Source organism: Dipodomys spectabilis, unplaced genomic scaffold (genome assembly GCF_019054845.1).
Source record: "Dipodomys spectabilis isolate Male_0828 unplaced genomic scaffold, ASM1905484v1 ptg000453l, whole genome shotgun sequence".
NCBI classification, from domain to species: Eukaryota; Metazoa; Chordata; class Mammalia; order Rodentia; family Heteromyidae; genus Dipodomys; species Dipodomys spectabilis.
In genome coordinates, this window is record NW_024871130.1 from 197,223 (window position 1) to 221,427 (window position 24,205).

The window sequence follows — 24,205 nt, forward strand, 5'->3', positions numbered from 1 at the left end:
CCGTGTATCCACAAGTACTGAGGTGAGCCCGGCCAGAATCCTGGAGCCCAGAGTGGCTGCTGAGGTGAGCACTGCCCAGAGCCGGGAGCAGGGAGCCCGGCCAGGGAGTGGCCTCTGAGGTGAGGGCTGCAGGGAGCCATGAGCCTGAGAGCCCCCAGCTGGGAGCAGCCACGGAGGTGAGCTCTTTCCAGAGGTGCCAAGCCAGGAGTGGCCTCAGAGGTAGCTTTGATGGGAGGGGCGGTGCCCAGAGAGGCCAGGGAGGGAGGCGCCAGCCCTGGAGCAGCCATGGTGAGCCCTGCCAGGAGGTGCCAGGGGCCAGCCCAAGCACTGCCCCAGGCGGTCCCTGGCCTGATCCCGGTCTGGATCCCAGCCCTTGGTCCTAGGCTGCTCTGAGACCCCGGACAGACTCAGCCCCTAGTCCGACCTTGGCCCTGGTTCTGACTTGTTCCTGGACCCAGTCTGCTTCTAACACTCTAATGCTTCGAGTCCCATCTGGGGGCGCCCCAGGTTCTCTGGATCAAGCCAGGGTGGCTAGCACCGGGTGCTTCCTTCTGTTCAAGTCCTGCTCCCTCCAGACCTCAGCTGGCCAGCAAGCTGGCAGCAAGGCCAGAGATCCATGGCGACCTTTGATGGAGCAGGGTGGATGGGACGGCCAAGGGAAGAAGCGTCAGGGGGTGCCAGGGAGGGGGATGAAGGAAGGGGAGGGGGGCAGGTGGGACTCTAGGGGGACTGTAGGGGGACAGGAGGGGGACAGGAGGGGAGACAAGGGGGAGTGTAGGGGGAAAGGTAGGGAGGCAGAAGGGAACGGGGGGACAGGAAGGGGACAAGTGGGGGATGGGGGGACAGGGCGTGAAGAGGACGAGGACATGAGGGGGTCGAGGAGGATGGCAGGGGGCTGGAGGGGGACAAGTAGGCCAGAGGGAGAGGGTAGGGGGTGGGGGGAATGGGAGAGGGCAGGCGGGGGAGAGGAGCACTCAATGATATCAAATTGCATTGGGCTGGCCTGAGGTCAGCCCAACTGAACCCTTGCCCTGGGCTGCCCAGAAACCCGATCTGCACATAGCCACTTGGCCAGGGATTCTGTGAGAATTGGCCAGCTGGCCTTCAGCCACTCATTTTCCCTAGGGATTGGATTATGGGGTGCCCTGATCACTTATTTTAAATTTATTTTTTGGCAGTACTGGGGTTTGAACCCAGGGCATTACTCTTGGTATATAGGCACTCCAAACTCTGAGTCTTGTTCTTGTCCTTGCCCTTGTCCTTGTCCTTGCCCTTGTCTTTGTCCTTGTCCCTGTCCTTGTCTTTGCCCTTGTCCTTGTCCCTGTCCCTGTCCTTGTCGCTGTCCATGTCCTTGCCCTTGTTTTCCCTTGTGCTTGCCCTAGTCCTCGCCCATGCTTGCCCTTATCCTTGTCCTTGCCCTTGTCCTTGTCCTTGCCCTTATACTTGTCCTTGTCCCTGTCCTTGTCCTTGCCCTTGTCCTTCTTGTCTCTGTCCTTGTCCTTGTTATTGTCTTTGTCCTTGCCCTTGTCCTTGTCCTTGCCCTTGACCTTGTCTTTGTCCTTGTCCCTGTCCTTGTCTTTGCCCTTTTCCTTGTTCCTGTCCCTGTCCTTGTCACTGTCCATGTCCTTGCCCTTGTTTTCCCTTGTGCTTGCCTTAGTCCTCGCCCATACTTGCCCTTATCCTTGTCCTTGTCCTTGCCCTTGCCCTTGCCCTTGTCCTTGCCCTTGTCCTTGCCCTTATACTTTTGCTTGTCCCTATCCTTGTCCTTGACCTTGTCCTTCTCCTTTTCCCTGTCCTTGTCCTTGTTCTTGTCTTTGTCCTTGTCCTTGTCCTTGCCCTTGCCCTTGTCCTTGTCCTTGCCCTTGCCCTTGTCCTTGTCCTTGCACTCTCCTTGCCCTTGCCGTTGTCCTTTTCCTTGCCCTTGTCCTTGTCCTGGCCCTTGTCCTTGTCCCTGTCCCTGTTCTTGCCCTTGCCCTTGCCTTGCCCTTGCCCTTGTCCTTGCCTTTGCTCTTGTACTTGCTCTTTTCCTTGCTCTTCTCCTTACCTGGTCCTTGCCCTTCACTTTCCCTTGCCCTTGCCCTTGGCCTTGGCCTTGTTCTTGCCCTCGTCCTTGCCCTTGTTCTTGCCCTTGTACTTTTCCTTGTCCTTGTCCCTGTCCTTGCCCTTGTCCTTGCCCTTGTCCTTATCCTTGCCCTTGCCCTTGTCCTTGCCCTTATCTTGTCCTTGTATTTGCCTTGGCATTGGCCTTGCCCTTGTCCTTGCCCATGCCCTTGCCCTTGTCTAGCCTTGCCTTCCTTTTTTCTTATGTTCCCTCTTGAATCCAGGGCTTCATATGCTAGCTAGGGCTTATTATTTAACTATAATCCCAGACCTGACTTATTGCTTATTACTGCGCTGAATTAACACCATCAAATTATAAATGGAACTTTTAATTTCATATGATTGTTCTTTTGTCTTATTAAGTTCTGTATCTCTGAGTTCAAAGAATGCAATTCAGAGTTATTCAAAAAAGTTGCTTGCAACTGTGCTGATATGTACAGACCTTTTTTTTTTGTTGTTGTTGTTATGATCCCTTACAAAATTATGTTTGGTATATGTAAACTACAGATGTTTTAAAGCATATAGGAGAATATATGTGGTCTATATGAAAATAATAGTTCATTTTATGTCAATGATTGGTATATTGGAATTGGGTATAATTAAGAATGGTGGTCCCCTGTAGACTTAGAAGGAATTTACCCTGTTGGAGTCGGATGTGGAGAAGGTCTGGGTTATGGATCACAACTGTTGCAGGGATGTTCATGGGACCTAACTGGCCCCTGGCATATGATTTTTATGAATACTGGGGATAGGGTGGACTTGCTATTTTCCTGGTGGCTTTTATCTTGGACCAGAAGAGACATGATGTCAGAATGAGCACAAAACAAGCGTCTGTTTGGACAGGAAGAGTGCCACCAGTTGAAGAGTACCTGATTAGAAAGTGTGATTTCTAACCTTATTACGGCAAAAAGAGAAACAATTATTTTTGAGGTTGCAAGTGTATTTTCTTTCCGAAGCTTCGTAATTTTACTTCTTATGTACAGATTTATGATCCATCATACCTGTTTCATGAGGGTAGGATGAAGGACCATCTTGTCCCCCCAAATTTGTTGTGTTAGTATTCTTGCAAAGTTCAATCCTTTGAATAGCTTAAATATGTTTGTCGCTTTTGTCAAATAAATCTGCTGTATACATATTGGTCTGTTTCTTTTTCTGTTTTTAAATAACTAGCTTTGCGCTAGTCTTCCATATTCTTTTGGTGCTAACTGGTATAGATGCAATTTTGTGTGTGTGTGTGTGTGTGTGTGTGTGTGTGTGTGTGTGTGTGTGTAACTGGGGTTTTAACTTATCCCCGTCTTGCTAGGCAGGCATATTACCACTTGAGACACATCCCCTAACACTACATTGACTTTAAAAATGGTAGTAGTGGCAGTGTCCTAAATATTTTTTTAAGATTGTCCTGCTGTTAAAGATTCCTTTGCTTTTTAAAATATATTTTAGAAATAGGTCATTGATATCTACAAAATGCTTTGTGATGTTTACTAGAATTATATTCAATTTATAGGTCAGTTTGGGGATAATTGTCATTTTAACCATAAACCTTCCAGTTCCTGACAATGCACTCTCTACCATCATTTCAGTATTTTTCAGGAATCCTTCGTAATTTTCAATGGGCTGGCTTTGCAGGTTGTGTTTCCTTGGTCACAGCTGCCAAGTGTTATTTTTTATTGTGAGAATACCATACAGTGGGGTTACAATTACATGGGCAAGATAATGAGTACATTTCTTATCAAGCATTGTTGCTTCCTCCTTTGTGTTCCCTTCCCATCCCTTTCTCTCTCCTCCCACCGGCCCCTCTCCACACCATCATCACCACCACCCCCACCACCAACCCCAGTCAAAGTTGTAAAGTTTGTTTTTCGACATAACATCTTGTACATCTCATTGTTGTAATGGATCCCCCTGTATTCCTATTAAAAATTTTTGTTCTTTTCCTTCCCCTCCACAAATTATAACAACATCAAATACAGTGAAAGCAGGGGTTATACCATGGAGGAGGGACATAGAAAGCAACAACAAAGAAGGATGGCCAATAGACACATGAAGAAATGCTCAACCTCACTAGCCATAAAAGAAATGCAAATCATCACAACATTGACATACCATCTCACCCCAGTTAGAATGGCTAGAAGCAAGATGCTGGAGGGACAAAAGGGAACCTTACTCCATTGTTGGTGAGAGTGTAAACTTGTTCAACCACTTTGGAAAGTAGTATGGAGGTTCCTCAAAAGACTCCACATAGAGCTCCCCTATGACCCAGCAATCCCACTCTTGGGCATTTACCAAAATGATCAAAAGCAAGACCATAGTAAAGCTACCAGCACAACTATGTTTATTGCAGCATTATTTACCATTGCTAAGATATACCAAGTCTTATTAATTGGTGAGAATTAATCATTGTGTCTCATAGCTGGCCCAGAGGAGGATTTAAAGTATAGTGTGTTCATAATAAGATAGGGGACCCTAACATAAATTTTCAGGTAGGTTCCACCCTGGGAAGCTGCAGTGCCCTGACGTCTGTGTGAAGCTGCATTCCGTAAGACAAATTTCTGAAGTAGGAGTCTTTTCTCTTAGTCTCACTTTCCTTCAACTCCTCATATTGTGAATAGCTTGGTGATGATGAATTTTAGCAGTCCTCAGTATAATGTAGATGCGATACCAATCATTTGCCCTTCCCCATAATGATATGTGTTTGTGTTTGTTTTTTGTCATTTGTGTTTGTGCTCAAGGGTTTTGAAGACCAACTACTTCTATTTTGTACTTGTGAAGTGCTGGTTTCAAGGTGGACACTGCTAATATTTGTAGTCTGTAATGGCACTTGGTATTACTCTGTCTAAACCCTGCAGTGTCCTGGATAAGCATCTCTGAGTAGCTTTACCCACACTCAGGTCAGTAGGCTTTGAGAAAGTAAACCCTCTTCTTCCCTTTTGGAGGAATGCTGGACCCAGGTCTTTGGTTTGCATTGTGGTTTGGGTTATGATTGTATATTCATCTTCTAGGATTATCAGCAACTAAGGAATCCCCTGTTCTCTAGCAGAGCTCAGTGTTTAGGATGGACCACTGAAATCTGAGTGTTGTGCTCTCTTTGGCAGAGCTGAACCTAATTTATGACTACCAGGGCTTCTTGAACTTTACCCCCTATTCCTTTTCTATATGCCCCGTTCCTTGTGTCCTGCTGTCCAGATTTGTGCTGGCCTGAGAAGTGTGTGGTGAGTGCATTAACTTTCCAAAGGGCACATTACCTTCCTGGCCTCACACCTACCCTACTCACCTCCAAAACCCTCCTACAGAGTTAGTGCTTCCGCATAGGAATTAGAAGAGGCCAGAGTGAGTCCACAGCAGCATGAATCTGACAGTGGGTTGAGGTGGCTCCTTTGTATCAGTACTGGCAAGGGCCCTGCCCATGGAAACCTAGAGCTCCTTAGAAAAATGAATGGTCTTTCAGTCATATGCTAGTACTGCCTACCTAAGATCATCCTGGGGTACTTGCTGTCATCCTGAAGACAGCAGCAGAGTCCACAGGCAGGTAGGAGGATTAGGAGGATGGCCTCAGTGCAGTCCTATAGTGTGATGTAGGACTCTCCTTGCAGAGTGACAAGTGCAAAGCTTGCTTCCACCCAGTCAGTGAGGTCATGGGGGCCTTAACAGGGACAGGGCTGAGGGTGTGGGCAGCTCACACTACATAGCTCTGCCTGCACATTCCTTTTGTGTGCCCTGTGCTCACTGCTGTGACAGGTGATGATGAAAGCAGAATTCATCCTCAGCCTCAAACTTGTGTGCCACCCACCAGTACCATGCCACAAGCCCACAGGTGTGTCTGGGACACTCGCACCACTCTTCAATGTACGATGTTCTGGGTACATGTCTTCCTGCAGCAGTAGTCAGAAGGTGAGGTCGGCACTGAGTGTGCTTACATTCATGGATGGAGGGGATGTTACATCACCAAACATATCTTGAAGCCCCAGTTTCCTCATAGCCGGATGGAAATAATGAGGAAGATGTGAGTGGTTTTCATGGAGCAGCTCATTCACAGGCTTCTTTGCACTATTCCTCCCTGTGCTATTGCACAGAATGTTTTGTTGAGTCTAGGAAGGAGCTAAGTTCTGCCCAGTACTGCCTCATGACAGGCATGTTTTTGGGCAAGTGATACTATTTGCTATGTGCTGTCTCTTGGTTTTCCAGGTGGATAAACTGACTTCATGAAAGTAACCTTGTGTAGTTGAGGAACTGGGTTGGAACCAGTGTGTAGCTTGTGGAGGCTGTGTTTTGACCCTACTGGTGTAAAAGCTCGATGTGTGACTTGTCCTGGTCTCTTGAGTAGTCAGTGGCTGGTATGACTTTTACCCTGTGTATTGGGTGCAGGATTAAGTCCATTTCCAGGGGCACATGGGACTGTGTTCAGTCTTCTTCTTCTCTCAGGACTCCAGAAGACCTTTGTGGATTTGTGGTGGAGCTTCAGCCATGGGAGCTGTCACTGAGGGAGCACATGGGCCCTGTGATATCACTACCAGGTAGATGTTCACTCAGGGCATCCATGGGGACTCATTGGGCCATTGGGAGGAAACTGTGTGTAACCCTCAGGATCTCTTAGTATCTCATTAACAGGATAAGGTATGAGAGGCTGGGTACTTCTTAAAGAAGAGGTTGCTTTAGCTAACAGTTCTGGAGATAAAAAGAGCCTGTTGCTGAAATCACCTTAGCTATGTTGGGGACTTCCTGGCATTGGAAAGAGCCTCATGTGGGCAGAGATATCACCCCACCTCACAGGAAGCTAGAGGAGGAAAGAGGCCAGTCATCCATATTAGCTCTTGCAAGAACTAGTGAAAGGGTCTGAGATCCAACTCAGTCCTTTGGAAATATTACTCTTTTGGACCTTAGGGCCTGTCTAGTCTCACCTCCTTATGCGTGTGTACCGTGATAACACTTGCAAGACTTGGGGGATGGCTGTGCTTCACTGGCTCTCGTCTGAGCCAGTGGTTGGGGGCTGGAGTTCGGTGGAAATTACCCATGTTTCCATCATAAATGGTAAGTGGCACTTGAGGGCTCCGGAGAGTTTCATCTCTAATACCTGCTTGTTGGCTTCCTGGTTCTTGTGTCCCTGCTTGCTCTGAGCATTCAGCCTTTTTTTTTCTCTACAGCAAGTGCTTGGTGTCTTTGCCAATACTACGTTTTAACCTTTGACACTCATGGAGTGCCTCACATTTATTCCTGACTCTTTGGAGGACCTGGTGTGGAGGATCAGTCTGTATGATCAGGCTCCTTCAGAGCCATAGGGTAAATGCTGCCTGACCACGGTGAGGAGGGGAGCCCTGCACAGACTGACCTGTGGACAGGCAGGTCTGTGAAGAGAGCTCAGACCCACCCTGCTTGCCATTGCTTGTCAGGCCACAGGCTCTTTCTCATGTGGAGATAGTGGTTTAATAATTTATTTTATTATTATTTGTTGTTGTTATGACAAAGGTGATACACAGAGAGGTTACTGTTTCCTAAGTCAAGTAATGAGTACATTTCTTGGTTTTAAGTATTAAAGACTTTTAAAAATTGAGCCGCATGACAGTGGCTATGCCTGTCATCCTAACTGCTTAGCAGGCTGAGAGTGAATTATGTTTCAAAGCCATCTCAGGCAAGAAAGTCTGTGAGACTCTTATCTTCAACTAACCACCAGCAAACTGGAAGTGGCACAGTGGTTCAAAGTCGTAGAGCCCCTTGCATTCAGGAACAAAGCTCCTGGACAGTGGTCAGGCCCTGATTTCAAGCCCCATGAATAACATTAAAAAAAAAGTATATAAAGGTGATGTTCAGAGGGCTTATACTTACAGAAATCAGGGAATCATTTCTTTTTTGACTGTGCTACCCTTTCTTTTGCTCTCTTATATCACTTGGCTCTTAGAATTAGCTGGTTATGAGGAAATATTCATCATCCCTGGCTGTAAAGGAAATGCAAATAAAAACAACACTGAGACACCTTACCCCAGTCAGAATGGCCCACATCCTAATGTCAGCCAATGACAAATGCTGGAGGGGATGTGGAAGAATGTTGTTGGAATGTATACTAATACAACCACTTTGGAAAATAGTCTGGAGATACCTCAGAAAGCTAAATATAGATCTCCCCTATAACCCAGCCATACCACTCCTAGGCATCTACCCTGAGCAACAGGAACCAGTATACAAAGACACATGGACCTCCATGTTTATTGCAGCACTGTACACAATAGCCAAGATTTGGAAACAACTCAGATTCCCCATTACTGATAAGTGCATCCAAAAATTGTGGTACTTATATACAATGGAATATTATGCAGTCATTAGAAAGGACAAAATAATGACATTTGCAGGGAAATGGATGGAACTAGAGCAGATTATTTTGAGCAAATAAGCCAAGAACAAAGAGAGAAATGGTACATGGTCTCCCTGATATGTTGATGATAAAGCCAAATGCAAGAAGATATGGCAAAGTAACAGGACTCAAGAAACAATGGACAGCCACCCATTTTGTCATGTCATTGCTAAATGACTCCATTTTCTTGACTATATATATGATAGATATACACACACACAGAGGGAAGCCAGGAAGAGGAACAGAATAAGTGGAAACATCCTACAATAAGCAAAAAGAAAGAAATGTAAACATCACCAGATGTGGAAAAAATAACTTGTATTGACAAAGCTCATAGAATTCACATACTATATAGACCATGATAATGACAATTTGCCTTGTGAAAGTTAAAATGTGATCGTGACTCTAAGTATCACTATTTCACAATACTGTAAATATGTGAAATTTATGTAATCACCTAATCTCAATTAAATAAAAAAAGTGAGAGAATGGATGGGTTAAGAGAGTGACAGTGTTGTCAGACACTTTGTACTCATATACTATTTTGTAGAATGGGAACTTCTTTGTACAACTACTTAAAGATAATTATAAAAAATAAACTAAAGGATTAGCTGGTTTGGGTCTGGGAAGGTGGCTCAGTGGTAGAGCGCTTGCCTTGCATGCCTGAGGCCCTGGGTTCGATTTCTCAGCACCACTTAAGCAGAAAGAAAAAAGCTGGAAATGGCGCTGTGGCTCAAGTGGTAGAGCGCTAGCTTTGAGCTGAAGAGCTGAGGGACAGCGCCCAGGCCCAGAGTTCAGTCCCTACGACTGGACCCCTCCCAAAAAAAAGAATTAGCTGGTTATGTTGGACATAATTACATCAGTTTGCTTTAAAAAATGACAAAGATTCCTTTTTTCACTTTCAACATACTGTTGGATGGAATGGCATGAGAAGTGATTTGGTAGTAGAACCTGGCGTTGCTCTTCATTTTACTGTATGAAACAGAATGCACTACCAAGAGAAAGGAAAAGTGTGTGCTTAAAGTGAGGTACTTTCTGTACTAACTGCTGTGACAAGTAACAGATCGCTGTCTGCCCAGAGATCCCCGTGGGCCAGAGCTCTGCATGATATGCATGGTTGTATAGCCTCTGCGGGGTCACAAGTGTGGATTCAATAGCTCATGCTTTTTCTTTAGGGAGAAGTTGGGGAATAAAGGCTCCAGCAGCAGGCTTGTCCCTGTCACTCATTTTCTCTGCCCTGTCTCAGGACTCCTGGGCTCCCAGACTTGATGCAACCACCCTGGGAGGAAACGTGAGCTCAGTGTGTCCTGTGGACATACCCAATGTTTTACTCTCTGTGGGGAAGCAGTCACCATGGGCTCTATTCACTGGCATCTCCGGTGTCTAAAGTGAGGTCCCCAGTACCTCCCCTGCCTGATTCTGTGTGTTTTTCCAAGGTGGGTTTTATTTTATACTCTGTGTGCTGGTCATTTATGTTCTAACTTCACATGGCTGTGGCTCATTGCTCTGTGTTGCTCCTGGTGCACATGGACTCTGTGACAGGTAGGGTGACCAATGAGCATGGGGTACCCAGCAGCTGTCAGACACTGAAGTGGAACTAGCCAGGCATCCAGGATGAGGAGCCTTGCTCTTAGTAGTTGGAGTCATTACATTGCTCTTGGCCCTAGTGTCCTGGGTTGGCTGTGCTGGTCTTGGGTGGCAGGTCAGTATCCCATTCATGGGGCTAAGAGACCTGGTAAGGCCAAAGAGCTATGTTCCTAGGGATCTTATTTATTTATTTATATACTTATTCATTTATTTACTTATTATTGTCGGTCATGGGGCTTGAACTTTGGTACTATGCCTGTCCCTGTACTCTTCAGCTCAAGGCAAGTGATCTATCATTTGAGCCACTGTGCCACTTCTAGTTTTCTAGTAGCTAATTGTAGATAGGAGTCTCACGGACTTTCCTGCCCAGGCTGGCTTTGAACTGTGATCCTCAGATCTTACCCTCCTAAGTAGCTAGGATTACAGGTGTGAGCCATCAGCACCCAGCCTAGGGATCTTATAAGGACATCTGAGAAGAAATTTGGGTGAAATGGATTAGAGGCCGAATGGTAGAATGCAGAGCATGGTGTCAGGCTGGCTGGCAGGCAGGGCTGGCAGCTGCAAAGGGTTTTCCTGTGGGAGCAGATTACGGTTCTATGGCAGTGTGGGCCAGCTGCCTGACTCCTGCCACTTGGGTGTCTTTTTCTCCTGCTCCTGATAAGCTGTTGATTTTGCCTTCTCATTTCATTGTTTGTTCATGTCATTGTAAATTGGCCTCTGCTATTCTTTCTTGGCTACCCTGTAGTTCACATGCCACCTGCTGGCTGTTCCTCTTCTTACTCTTCAGTATTTTCCAGTTTTAATCAGGGCTACAAGAAGATTTGCAGCATAATCTTAGCACACTGATCCCTCAGCATAGAGGGGAGGGGTGAAGGCAGTATCCTGCAGATTTTAGGAAGTTGATGTTTGGAAGGCAAATGTTGCCCCCTGCCCATTGTACTCTGGTTCCATAGAATATCAGTGGTCTTGGGGCACACTCTTTTAGATGTTACCATTTTCCTTCTTTGAGACCCACTTTGCTGAATGCCTGCTGCTTGCTGGGCTTGCTGACTCAGTGACTTGGTGTCTGTCCCAGATGCAGTGGGTGTGGGTCCTGAAAGGTCTCTTCCCTAGAATTTGTATGGTGCCTGTGTAATCTGGGCTCCCACTTGTCTTTATGTAGTCACTGCACTACACACACTGAGCTGTGGGTGAACAAGGGAGGGGAAGTACACCATGCATCCTGTATCAAGCATTGATGGAGCCTCATCCAAAGGCCATTAAGTCTTTCAGAAGAGCAGTTCTTTTACCAGAGCATTACCAACAGCCAGAAGTGGATGTTGTTGAGTTTTCTGCCATTGTGATCTCTATGGCTTGACCTGTGTTACCGATGAAACACATCTTGAAGTAGTGTTGACTGAATTGACTGTCTTGCATAATGTTCTTGGTTCTGTGGAGCTAGAGGTTGGACCTGCTGATGAAGCTTGTGCTGCTTCCGCTTGGGCTGGTGTCCTAGAGACAGCAAACTTCCTGAGTCATTCTCAATGGCAGGAGAGGGGATGGGCCATATTAATATTCAACTAAATGTCCTTATCTCAGAACAAACAGAATGTTTTCTTTAGGGCTGCTTGTAGGATTGTGGATCTGGTTTTTGACAGCCCTTGATCAGGATCATGTGTCACAATATAGTGGTGGTGTTCCTGTGAGTGAAAAATGCTGGGGCTTGGACCCAGTGCCTTCTGCACTCTGAGCACTCTACCACTGAGCCTTAGTGGATGGATAAGAAGGTCTTTTGGCTGGCTAGGCAGCAGGGTAACTTTTTCCATGACAAGCAAAGAGCTTGCAGAGTGTCAGTAGGAAGTTATTCAGAAGGAGCATGTATTTGCTTGCATTTCCATTATAGGATTATCAGGGAAGGCTGTTACGCCTTATCTTCCCCATCTTTTGATTCGTTTAAGGTTTTATAGAGGCAGGTTACCATCTATCAGTATTTGTAGATGAATATGTCTCCATCCGGTTCACTTCTGAGTGGAATTTGATTATAGTGTTCAGAAACTTGGTTCTTTTGCAACTCTGAGCCTGTGTGTTTTGGCTGAGTCTGATAACAGTCCCCCTGGTTCTGTGGCTGAAGATAAGGCAGTTGTTCGGCTGCTGTCCTGCATGGGGCTCAGAAGGCCTGACCACAGGCTTTCTTCTCTTAGTTCTCACTAATGTTTGGAGGCCCAGGCACTAGGCACCCTGTGCATACCCCCGAAAGCTGCCTTTACCTCTGGCATTGGCTGAGCCTTCAGCCACAGTCAGTCAACATAGTGACCATGAGGGATGGGCACTAAGCTTATAGAGACTGTGAAGAATCAGGATTAAGAAGCTTGTGCTGGAATTCCAGAGACTCTGCAATTTGCGGTTCCTCTGCTTTGCTGGAAATACAGGTCTCACTTTGCCAAGTTGGTGAAGGGATTAGGGCCTCTTATGAACAGTCTGGGTTCTGGGGTTCAGCATTGTCACCTGTGTCCAGATTGGCAATGAGTGAATGAGAGCTATCTGTGTCTGTGGACATGTGCTTCCTTTAGCACTGAGCTTGGAGTATAACAAGCAACATGTGACTTCTCCCTAACAGACATGGATATTATCTCAGCTTTGTACCAGAACTTGAGCTCTGGCTTAATCTGCTCCAATGTGTTAGAAATAGGACTTGAACACAGGCCTGTATGTCTTCAGAGTTTTTGTGCTTCACCCAATGGGAGAGTCCATGTTACTGAGGAGCTGAGCCTTTTCTGCTCATTTCTGTTCCTCAGCAATGACCTTTGGTCAGTGTATCCTGAGCACTTGGCTATGCAGCCTTCCTCTGTGCACTGTCAGGTAGTCTGTAGAACCACCTAATGATAAGGTACTGAGTGATGTGGGCACAGGTACTGTGGCATGTCAATCTGCTTGGCCACTTTATTTAACCCTGCTGGGTTCTTCAGAAGACCCATCAAGTCAGCCTCCAATTGCTACTACCCAAGCCACAAAGTAAACTCACTCTGACCTCCTAATGGTGGCAGTTGGTTGGCAAATCTATTGTTGTCACTGAGTCACTTGAAACCTGGTTTTCTTTGGATGCTTACAGAACCTCCTTAGGTCCATACTGGGCCATTCTTCTGGGGATGCTTTTAGGGAGGAGATGCATTCTTGTCTAGCAAAGGGGCCTTAGGATGTGGATAGGAGGTGGTAGCTCATGACCTTTCACATTTCAGAGACTGTTCACTTGCTTCCCCTGCTGCCTCCCAAAAAGTGATACAGTCACAATTTAGTGCTCCTTGTCCAAAGTATTGAATCCAGAGTATAAAATACCTTGTAGTATAATGAAACCTTGTCACTTTTATTAGCCCATTAGTGTGTGAGTTAAAGCATTCCTTAGCTGTCCTCAGATCAGCTAGACTAGTCACAGGTACGCATAATTAATAATGCTAGGAGGTACCTGTGCCTCTGAATGGCTGTCCATCTGTGCCCACAGTGATGATTGTGGTGAGCAACTGCTCACGATGGTGTCTAAGCATGCACTGCCCATGTTTGAATCTCAGCTTTGTCCTTGAAAAATTTAGACTCTGAGCAACCTTCAGCTTTTTCTGATTTTGTCACCTCACACAGTCCAATAAAATGTTCTGGAACATGGCTCACAACTCCATGGTCAGAACACAGAAATACAACCTAACTGCAATGTGAGCAAAAGACTTGTACGGTCAGCTTTGACCACCATCAAATATAGATGACAAACACATGGCAGGGTTTTGGATGCCATTACCTATTTGAAGCACACTGGATGTGTAACCTCAGACCTCACAAAAATTTGCACTAACAATGTTTGTTATAGTGATATTAGTTAAGATCAGAGAGATTCAGACATTCATCCAATGGCAGCAGAGTGCAAATGGTACACCCACCTTAGAAAAATAGCCTATAAGTGCAGCTTCTCTTTGGCCCAGTGGTTGTTTAACTACCCCTTGCTGGGGTAGTACTAGGAAAAACGAAGGAACAAGATACAGTGAAATCAGCAGTTCCTGCAGTGCTGTCCCTCACAGTCATGCACAGTGTGATTGCATGTGTATGGCAGTACTGAATGGGTGACATTATGAAAAGTAAGTGCACGTTGGCATGAGTTAAAGCAGTAGGAGTGGGAGGTTTTCCTTTCAGCAGCATGGCTTCTCTGCGTCATGATTGTCTGGTTCAGCATGAGATGATGATTGTGCCAACACTTTGTCTGATGGTAACAAGCTGGTAAAGGCTTCGTGTGGTCTCCAATGCTTTCCACAGGGGCATGCAGGGCTGTAATTCTTTCAGACTGAAGTTGCCACCAGCAACCACAGAATGGAAACCAACGTAGTAATGCAACTGCTAAACTTAGAGCAAGGATCACCTGGCCACAAAGATAAGAAAAGTAGGACTCCACAAAAAAATATTTTCAGAGATATTAACTATCCCAATCACCTGATTTGAGTGGACATCTTATCCAATGCCACAAATCTGTCGTATCTCTGTAGAATTATTACTATTATTATTTCAGTGCCAGTTGTAGAGCTTAAACTCAAGGCCAGGAAACTGTCACGGAGGTTTTGTCCTGAAGGGTGACACTGACTAGCTCTTGAGCCATGTCATTTCTTCTGGGTTTTTTATGTTTAATTGGTGGTAACACTCTGAAGGACTTTCCTTCCTGGGACGCCTCTGTCACATTGCATGTGATAGAATTAGGTGTTGTGATAAAACTCAGTATGGGAGTGGAGCATATATAGGTGTGGAACAGACATTTATGGCTCCTTACTAAAGTCGCTCTGAATATCCCCCTGCTCTTATTCCTGTGAAATTCTTTCTTTTTTCTAATTAAAGACCTTGTCTTTGCTTCAGTGCCCTGAAGGAAGCCACCTATCTTTCACTGAGAATGCAGAGGGTAAACATGGCATGTGATGAACCTTCCTCTAGGAAAGCAGGCCCATGAGGAGCACATTGCAGGATGGCATCCATTGGTGAGCTAAACAATGGCTGGCAGAATTCATGCCACAGGAGAACCAGTCAGGTTAGTCAGGTTCAGTCAGGGAGGTCAGGAGGTCTATGTCTGGTGGTGCCAGAGGTTCCTTTCTCTGTTTCTGCTCACAGGTGAATGTCTAAGCCAGATGCAGTGCTTTCCACAATGAGATATGCATACCTGTTTTGTTGAGGAAAAGGAAAGGTTTTGCTAGGGTCCTTGCAGTCTCTCTGACAGAGATTGGGATTGTCCAACCACTTCCCCCTCACCTCCCTTCCTAAATCTACTGTCCCCCTCCCTCACACACTATTTCCTTCTAGCCATGGACTAGAAATATCCATTGGTGCTGTCTGCAAGGACATTCTAGAGCCTTCTAACCCCTTGGTCTTCCCAGTGCTGTTAGGAGTAAGTAGTCTTGCCAAGATATCCTGATGAATTGTGCAAAAGTCCCTGTGGCAGGAAACCCCAGCATTGGCGCTGTTATTAATTCAAGTGACCTATTTCTTCAGAGCTTGGATGGGTTCTCCAAGCTAGCACAGATTCATCTAGGGAGAGTTCTCCCAGTCGTCCCCCTACGCCATTCTACATTCTCTTCAGTGCTAGCCAGCAGCTCCTTCCAACCTACCTGCCAGGATGCTGGCCAGAAATGCTATCTGAAGACTGTGTGCATTGGTTTGCACACATGCTAGTTGTTTTGTAAGGGCTTGTGTGTGTTAGTTCCAACTGTTCATGTGAGGTCATCAGCAGAAGATAAGACATGGGTTGGCCACGTCTTTAGACAAACAGGCTCTCCCTTCCTCTTTCCCCCTCATGAATCCCTGTGTGACAGAACTGCTGATAGGACTTTATGTGAACTTTGGGACCCAGGAATGTCTCCCCAACATGTACCCTCCAGAGTAGTTCTCCTTGCATTGGACTGGGCAACAACTGGAGTATGCCCTTCCCTCCGTGTTTTCCTTTGCACTCCTGTCCTCCAAAATTCCCTGCCACCTTAGGAAGATGCCCTGTGAGATCGGTTCTGAGTTCCATTTACTGTTGGGACACAGAGGCCTGTGACCTAAATCAGAGGTACTACTCCTACTAATATGGGCAGATAACAGGCTACCAGCAAAAAGGTAAGGAATCCAGAATAGGGAAGGTTGGATAGCTTCTTGACTGCCAAAAACAAGGAGGCAAAGAGTGGGGAGGTCCTCTGAAGGGTAACTGTTCAAGGATTGTGTTCCCTAGTAGACAGTGCCAGGGGCTGCACCAACTCGAAAATGATTTGGGGCCACGGATTGGAACTTTTTTCCACCAGAGAGATGTCATTGTGTGCCAGTTTTTTTTTTTGAAATTAACAATAAGAACAGTGGAAACAAAGGAAACAGTAGGGAAAGAAGGCAGAGGATTAATGAGTAAGAGGGCAGGCAGGTGTGTGGCGGGGGCTGGTGCAACGTGGGGCTTAGTTCTGGAGCTGTCTGAAGAGCCCTTAGGCAAGATTCCCTGCATGCAGAAGCTTGTGGTCAGTGCATTTGTGGTGATGGCTCTTGCTCTGGTGTCAGTGGAGCTGGAAGATGGCGCAAGCCAGTGCTAACAGCAGTGCCGGCAGAGCTCAGGAGATCAGTCCCCAAAGGATCCACATCAGGCCTTCCACGATGCTGCCTCCCTCCACACACACACACTTTCTCCTTCTGGTGTCTGGCCATACACAACACACAGTATTCTGCCCCTGAATGGCTTTCACCTGTGTGTGTGTGTGTGTGTGTGTTTGTGTGTTTGTACCTAAGGCTGGCTATCCCTTCTTTGGAAGGAACAGTACCAAGCCAGTCGCCTTCACCTGCAGCCTCACCTCCAGATGTTTCCACTGAAATGGGAGGACAGAGACTAGGAACTCCATGGGAGAGCCTCATACAGGCAGATGCAGCCAGACCTTTCTAGCATGTGTTTATATAACTGCTAGGTCTGAAAAGACAGGGAGTGACATAAGGCCAGAAAGAAGCATTGGTTGGGAGGGGATGGAGAATGCTGTGTGGTAACTGTTGAGGCTATTTGTGGTTATATGGTAGTTTGTGGGCCTGGCACCTTCCCAGGCAGCTTCAAGTCCCACAGACTTGCAGGGTTGATGGCTGGAAGTTGAGTGAGTGGGTGCACCTGGGGGCTTGTAAGAGGAGAGATGACAGAGAGGCCAGTGAAGGGATGAAGAGGAGTGAAAGCTGGTTCTGCAAAGACCTACATGTCCACTTGGGTGAGACCTGGGTGTGCTCCAGCTGGCCACATCAGTGAGAGCCTTGCAGGACAAGGATCACCTAGTCACTCACAGGGCCTGTTTGCTGGAGCACAGTGCCTCCATGGGGCCAAAAGGGTTGTGGATACCCCCTGGGCATCTGCAACAAGTACCCTTTGTTACTGTCCATATGGTGTACATGTCCTCCACAATCATGAGAACCATCATCCCATTTTCTCTCCAGGTATGGGCAGAATCTCTTGGCAAAGTAAGACCTATTCCCCTGGAGGCTTGCTGGCAGGAGCTCAGAAAAAACTCTACCACTTTTAGAAAGGGGAACTGAGGAGGATCATGGGATTAACACACACACACACACACACACACACACACACACACACACACACACACACACACACGTGTGAAAGCCTACAAAAGGTGAGAAAGGTGTTAGGCCCCTGGCAGCAGAGCTGAGAGGCAGTATTGGGCCCGGGACTGGCTAGGAAGGGACATGTCAGAATTCAGCCAAAGCATGCCAAGTGAAATGCAGTTGGGTAGATGCAGCTCTTGTGATACCTCATTTCCCATGTCTGTAGCGAGCTTCTTTCACCTGTGATGAGTGTTTAAACTGGGGGAGTGTTGGATAGTGGGCATGAAGACAGGGCCAGGATTTCATTGGCACAGGGCCCTTTTCAGTGATCTCATTTTCAAGGATGTCTGGGGAAGAAAGGAGCTTAGGGCATTGTGGTAATTGCAGAGAAAGCTCTGTGTGACTGTGTCTAAGCCTGACCCAGTGTTAGTGTGTTGTGTGGGAACAAGTGTGCACAGACACTCACCCAAGTGAGTGACCAACGCAGGTGCCTAGTGGTCACACTGAGGCAGGTGGAGGGTCAGCTGATGTTTGCCAGCTGGGGTCATCTCCTGTGCACAAGTCTGAAAAGACCGGGGCGGCATGTGGACAGTAAGAAGAATGAGGGTGGGAGGGAGGGGAATGGGGTGGCTGCTGTTGGGGCTGTTTGTGGCCCCGTGGATGCAAATGGGCCTGGCACCTTCCCTGACAGGAACAGAGCCCAAAGACTTGTATTGTTGATGGTAGGTTGGCATGGCATGCTTGTGGGCATGTGGGATGAGAGATGACAGTGAGGCCAGAATTGCCTCCCAGTGTCAAGTGACAAGCTAATCCAAGTGAAGGTTCTGGGACAGCAAGGACCCTGTCCTTTGCTGTCTGTCCCTGTGAGGCCTCCCACCTGTCCCAGAGGGGGAAGGATGATGGGCCTGTATGGGACTCACAGTACTGGGCTTGTCAGTACAAACTTCCATGGAGCTGAGCGATGGGAGCAGTAACTCACCAGCTAATGCCTCCTGTACTGTGTCTAAAATGAAAACTTGAGTCTGGTCGATAAGGATTACTGCCCAGCTTACCTCAATTTCACACCCTCAAAAGTAACCACTGAGGGATCATATCCCATGTACCTTGACAGCAGTGCCTTGTCCTGCTGGGTCTGATACCTCAGGCTTTGGAAAAGGAGGATAAGGATAGTGCAGATTTTCCATGGACTGAGCTTCCAGTTGTGCTTCTGCCACTCTGCTGGTCCTCAGAGCTGACCTATGGGCAAAGGATGTCTATATTCCTGTCCAGTGACCTGGGCCAATTCAACCTGACCACACACAATGGGACCACAGATCTCTACACAGATCAAATGCTTGATTGTATGTAGGTGCAACCTGGAAAAGGCTCATCTGTATGTCTGCTTCCCAAGGGTGGAGGCATCACTCAGAGACTACGAGCACATCTGGTTCAGTGGCCCAATACAATGGCCTAGCCCCAGACTCCAGTGAGCCCTCAGACGTTCTTTCCCTGTACCTTCCCTCTTCACTTATGCCATGTGCACAGGCCAGAATGCCACCACTCCCTCACGTCCCAACCCTCATGCTCCTGCATCCACAACCCCATACAGCCAAGCCCAATCCTACCTCTGCTACCTCAAACTCAGTTCCCTCACGATTCTCCAAAACCCTTTCAGTCCTAGCCTTGAACACTAATCTCTCTGCCTTTGGTCTCACCCACTGAGCTCACTTAAACCTCAACCTACTCAAGGCTCCTTGTAAACTGTTTACAGCCTCCTGTTCCTCATTCTGCAGTGCAGCTTTCACCACTCGCTACCAGCTATCTTGCTTGTACGCTGCTTACGCAATCTGTCCCCCAAACTCCCTCCCCACTAATGACAAAATGCTATTTCCTAGTGGAAAGAATGCCCTTCAGCCCTTGGTAGGGGTAGGTGAAGTTGCCCACCCCCACTCAAGAGTCTGACCCTGGAGAGCATCTCCATGGCAAACCCACCTGGCGTTTACTACACCATATCATCCCATGACATAAGTGTTCTGCCTGCAGGGCAGATCTTGATGGCATTGGACTAGAATAATTGCATGTCTGAGGTCCAGAATGCCTGACAGCCTACACCTTGGGCTACCTTTTGCCACTAGTGACAAGCAAGTTTGTCAGGACTTACTGTGTCATTTCTCTGCTTCTAGACTCCGAGCTCCTCCAGGACCAGAGACATTTAAGCTTATAAGACAAAAATGCAAAGCCCAGAGGTAGGGACAAACCAAATCTCCTCCTTGGGCTGCCAGAAGGAAAGGACCTTCCTCACCTGCACCATGGCCTCCATACCCACTAAGCCAAAAGAGCCAGAGCTGGGTAGCAGCTACCAGGCCATCAGACAGGGCCAAGTCGTCCCTCCAGATAAGTCAGGGCTCTGTTTAGAGAAGGTCTCTGATCTGTCAGCTCACAACCTAACCACCTCATATCCAGCTGTAACCATGGGCAGGATCACAGGTAAGCAGGAGGTCCTCAAGAGGGATTTGGCAGCACTCCCTATGAACTGCCCTTGCCTGTGCCAACACACACCACATCATGAAAGCCCCCCCCCAACTCCAGAGGACATTCTTCAGCAATCCTTACCAACTCCCAATGGCTATGCTTTGGCATAGATCAGAATCCACAGATGCACAGTGTGATCCCCTAGTGCTAGCAATCTCCAGTATCAGAGCAGCAGAGGACATGGCTGGGTGTAATCCAGAGATAAGTGCAAATGGGGAAGGAGCCTTGCGACCCTGGCCCCATCTCTGTCCTCAGCTGTGGCTTTGTCAGTCCCTACACATCCACATCTGAACAGCAGATTCCTTGAGGTCCACGGCCTGACTAACAGGTCCAAGGAACTGCCAAAAATACTCTGGTTCTACCTGAGAAGCATGGCTTGTGTTCCTTCTGAGAAGGAACAGACAGGGAAGGGTCCCCTGGCCTAGTGGTGGGGAAGCAGAAGTGATGACTTGGTCCATATCAGTGGACAGACAGATTGGGAAGGTTCAATGGCAGTGCAGGACTGAGGTACTATTGGCGTTTTTCTCATTGTAAAGCACCTTGATCAAGTGGCTAGGTCCTTTCCCTCTGAAAGGAGGTCAGGAACAGAGCTTGTGTCTATGCTGTCCTCAGAATGCTGGGAATTGAACTCAGACACTTTCACACAGTAGAAAACTGCTTTAACCACTGATCTACCTCCTCAGTCGTTGGCTTTCTTTTGAGACAATCTCACTATGAAGTTAAAGTCTGGCCTCCAGCTGCTCTCTACCTATCTCTTCCACCTAAGTGCTAGAATTACAGATGTGGCCCAGCCCATCTACTCTTGTTTTCCCCTTGAGATCTACTTAGAGCCAGGTCATCTTCTAAGTAAAAATTCATCAAGGCAACTTGGATGCAGAAGCATTTCCCTGTCCATCCATGGCTGGCTCAGTCATCTAAGTCTCTACATGAAAGTCAGGCACACATCCATGCTGCGCATCTCCTGGATCTGCCTAAGATGCCACTCCTGTGAATAAAGCAAGGCCTGGTCATTCCCAGAGAGGAAGAAGCCCCAGAGAGTACACTATTGATCCCCTAGTGAGGATGTGGTTAGTAACACAAGCCCTGGACATGTAGACTTTGCACCAAGACCTCAGGTGAGCTTCTTTTGTCCTGAAGTGTGAAGTGGTGGCCTGATTATCTAGCACTTATACCAGTGGGTTGCGAGCCCAGGATGTGGCAGGTAGAAGTGCATGAGGGTACAGCAACAAAGTCCCATTAGGGACTGGCCTAGCCACCCACTTCTTGGTCTAGCACACATAGGTTTTTTGACAGTGTGACAAAAAAGGAAGAGGGAACAGAGCCAGCATTCCAAGAGAGGTTTTCTAGGTCTCTGAGGCTCAGCTGTGCTCTCTGCTGGGCAGTGGCCCTCAGGATGTTGGCATAGATGCATTAGAGTCTCTGGTGTGCATGGTACATGAAACACTTTCAGCTTTTGCTGGCTGCAGAGCAGGCCAACCTGCAAGCAGGCATCAGGCAGCAGGCACAGCCTGGCACTCAACCAAAGACCCTGATGTAGGCTACCCAAGGTAGAAGGTGAAAGGTAAAAGTGGGTTTTACAGACACACACTGAGTAAGAGATCCTGAGGGAGGAACCCGTCCAGCTGTTGCTCCAACCAGCCCTGCAGTGGATGGTGCTCAAGTCTGAGACTCAATTTAAAGTCGCATGAGCAGAGTACAAATCCATACATTCCAGCCGAGTGACCTTCAACCAATGCCAGTCTTCGCACTTAAGAATAGTAATTCCTCTCTATAAAATGTTCTTATTCACCACTGGCAGCAAGTATGGCGGCCTTTCGGTCATCACGGTAAGCAAAGGCAGCCTGGAATGTGGCCACCCAATGGTGGTGGTGCCCTATGATGACAGGCCACAGTCTCCTTGCCACCATTGGCCAGCACCTGGAAGCCCACTTGGGTACAGTACCCCAGCTCAGCAACAGCCACTGGCCCAGCACACAAGAATTCTCCTTGGGGGATGGGGATGTCAGCGGCGGCTGGCGATGAGCGGCGGGAGCGCGTGAGGAGCAGGCGGACAAGGCTGGGGGGCCCAGGAGCGCCAGCCGCAGGGCAGAGGGTGGGGGCGTGAGCACAGCGGGCGGCGGCGAGGCGGCAGCAGAGAAGATGGTGGACAGCGACAGCGGCAGCGAGCGCGGCGGCAGTGGCGGCGGCGGCAGCTGGCAGGGAGGCTTCCAGCCCGCACCCCAGTGGTGGCGGCGAGCAGGAGACGCAGGAGCTGGCCTCGAAGCGGCTGGACATCCAGAACAAGCGCTTCTACCTGGACGTGAAGCAGAACGCCAAGGGCCGCTTCCTGAAGATCGCCTAGGTGGGCGCAGGCGGCTCCAAGAGCCGCCTCACGCTGTCCATTTTGGTGGCGGCCAAGTTCCGTGACTGGCTGCGCGACTTCATCGAGCACTATGGGCAGCTGGGCCCCAGCAGTCCCGAGCAGCTGGCAGTGGGCACAGAGGAGGGCGGCGGGCCCGGCACTCCTCAGTTCAACCACTTTGGAAAGCAGTATGGAGGTTCCTCAAAAGACTTCACATAGAACTCCCCTATGACCCAGCAATCCCACTTTTGGGCATTTACCCAAATGTTTATAAACAAGACCACACTAAAGCTACCAGCACAACTATGTTTATTGCAGCATTATTTACCATAGCTAAAATATGGAACCAACCCAGATGCCCCTCAGTAGATGAATGGATCAAGAAAATGTGGTATATATACACAATGGAATTCTATGCCTCCATCAGAAAGAATGACATTGCCCCATTTGTTAGGAAATGGAAAGGCTTGGAAAAAATTATATTAAGTGAAGTAAGCCAGGCCCAAAGAAACATAGGTCCCATGGTTTCCCTTATTTGCAATATCTAGTACATCTATGAGTCAAGCGGAAAAGGACAGATAATGTGATGTTAGGAAAACGAACCCTTAGATATGTATTTTAATGTTTTTTTTCTTTCATGCATGTGTTTCTAACGCATTTATAAGATTATTTCTTTGTTGCTTTGTATGTCCCTCCCCCACAGTGTAACGCCCGCTTTCACTATATTTGATGTCAGTATAAGTTGTGGAGGAGATGGGGAAAAACAAGTCGTTTAAGGATTCAGGTGGACCTGTTGCAACCATGAGAAGTACAAAATGTCATGTCAAAAACGAGCTTTACAATGTCGGTGTGGGGGGGAGAAGGATTGGGTGGGGGGGAGGGGGGAGGTTGGGAAGGGAGGTGAAGGGTAAACAAAGGAGGAGGCTGCAATGCTTGGTAAGAAATGTATGCATTATCCTGCCCATGTAATTGTAACCCCTCTGTACAGTATGTTCTCAAATAAAATAAAATTAAATTAAAAAAAAAAAGAGCGAGTTCCTGGTGCGCGAGAACTGCAAATACTACCTGGATCTCAAGGAGAACCAGCTCGGCCGCTTCCTGCGCATCCGCCAGTCCCTCAACCGCTGCGGCGGCGGCTTTGGCCCAGGCCCTGGGCCTGGTGGCCTCCAGAGCGGCCAGACCATCGTGCTGCCAGCGCAAGGTCTCATCGAATTCCAACATGCTCACCAAGCTCATCGACGACTAGGGAGGCGAGGAAGACGAGCTGGCCGGAGGCCCAAGAGGCAGTGCCGCCAGCCCCGGGGGGTTGGGGGGCTGTGCGAGGAACTCCCGGAGGGCACCTCTATTACTGTGGACTCCAAACGTTTCTTCTTCGATGTGGGCTGCAACAAGTACGGAGTTTTTCTACGTGTGAGTGAGGTGAAGCCGTCCTACCGCAATGCCATCACCGTGCCCTTCAAGGCCTGGAGCAAGTTTGGTGGCGTCTTCTGCCGGTATGCGGATAAGATGAAAGAAATCCAGGAGCAGCAGAGGGATAAGCTTTATGAGTGTCGTGCTGCGGGGGAGGGTGAGGAGTCCTAAGGCGTGGAGGTGGATGAGGATTGAAATGGCAGCTTTCCCCCCTGGCCTCCCCCACCCTGTTACCCGCGCCCCCCATCCCCCATCCCACTGGCTAGTTCCCATTCTTGCTCATTCCCCTGTGAGCTAGTGGAGAGGGAGCCCGGGAGGCCACCAAGGGAGAAAAAAAACCCAACAAAATTAAAAAAAAATAATATAGT

The 24,205-nt window shown here is 47.9% G+C and overlaps 1 protein-coding gene across 1 annotated transcript; it reads left to right on the forward strand.

The window, feature by feature from the left end:
- Positions 1-22,225: 22,225 nt before the first annotated feature.
- On the forward strand, positions 22,226-24,008 carry LOC122098033 (transcriptional activator protein Pur-beta-like). The gene is made up of 2 exons (XM_042668529.1): positions 22,226-22,483; positions 23,457-24,008. Exons 1-2 carry the CDS (start codon positions 22,226-22,228, stop codon positions 24,006-24,008), a joined length of 810 nt encoding a protein of 269 aa, XP_042524463.1.
- The last annotated feature ends 197 nt before the right edge of the window (positions 24,009-24,205 follow it).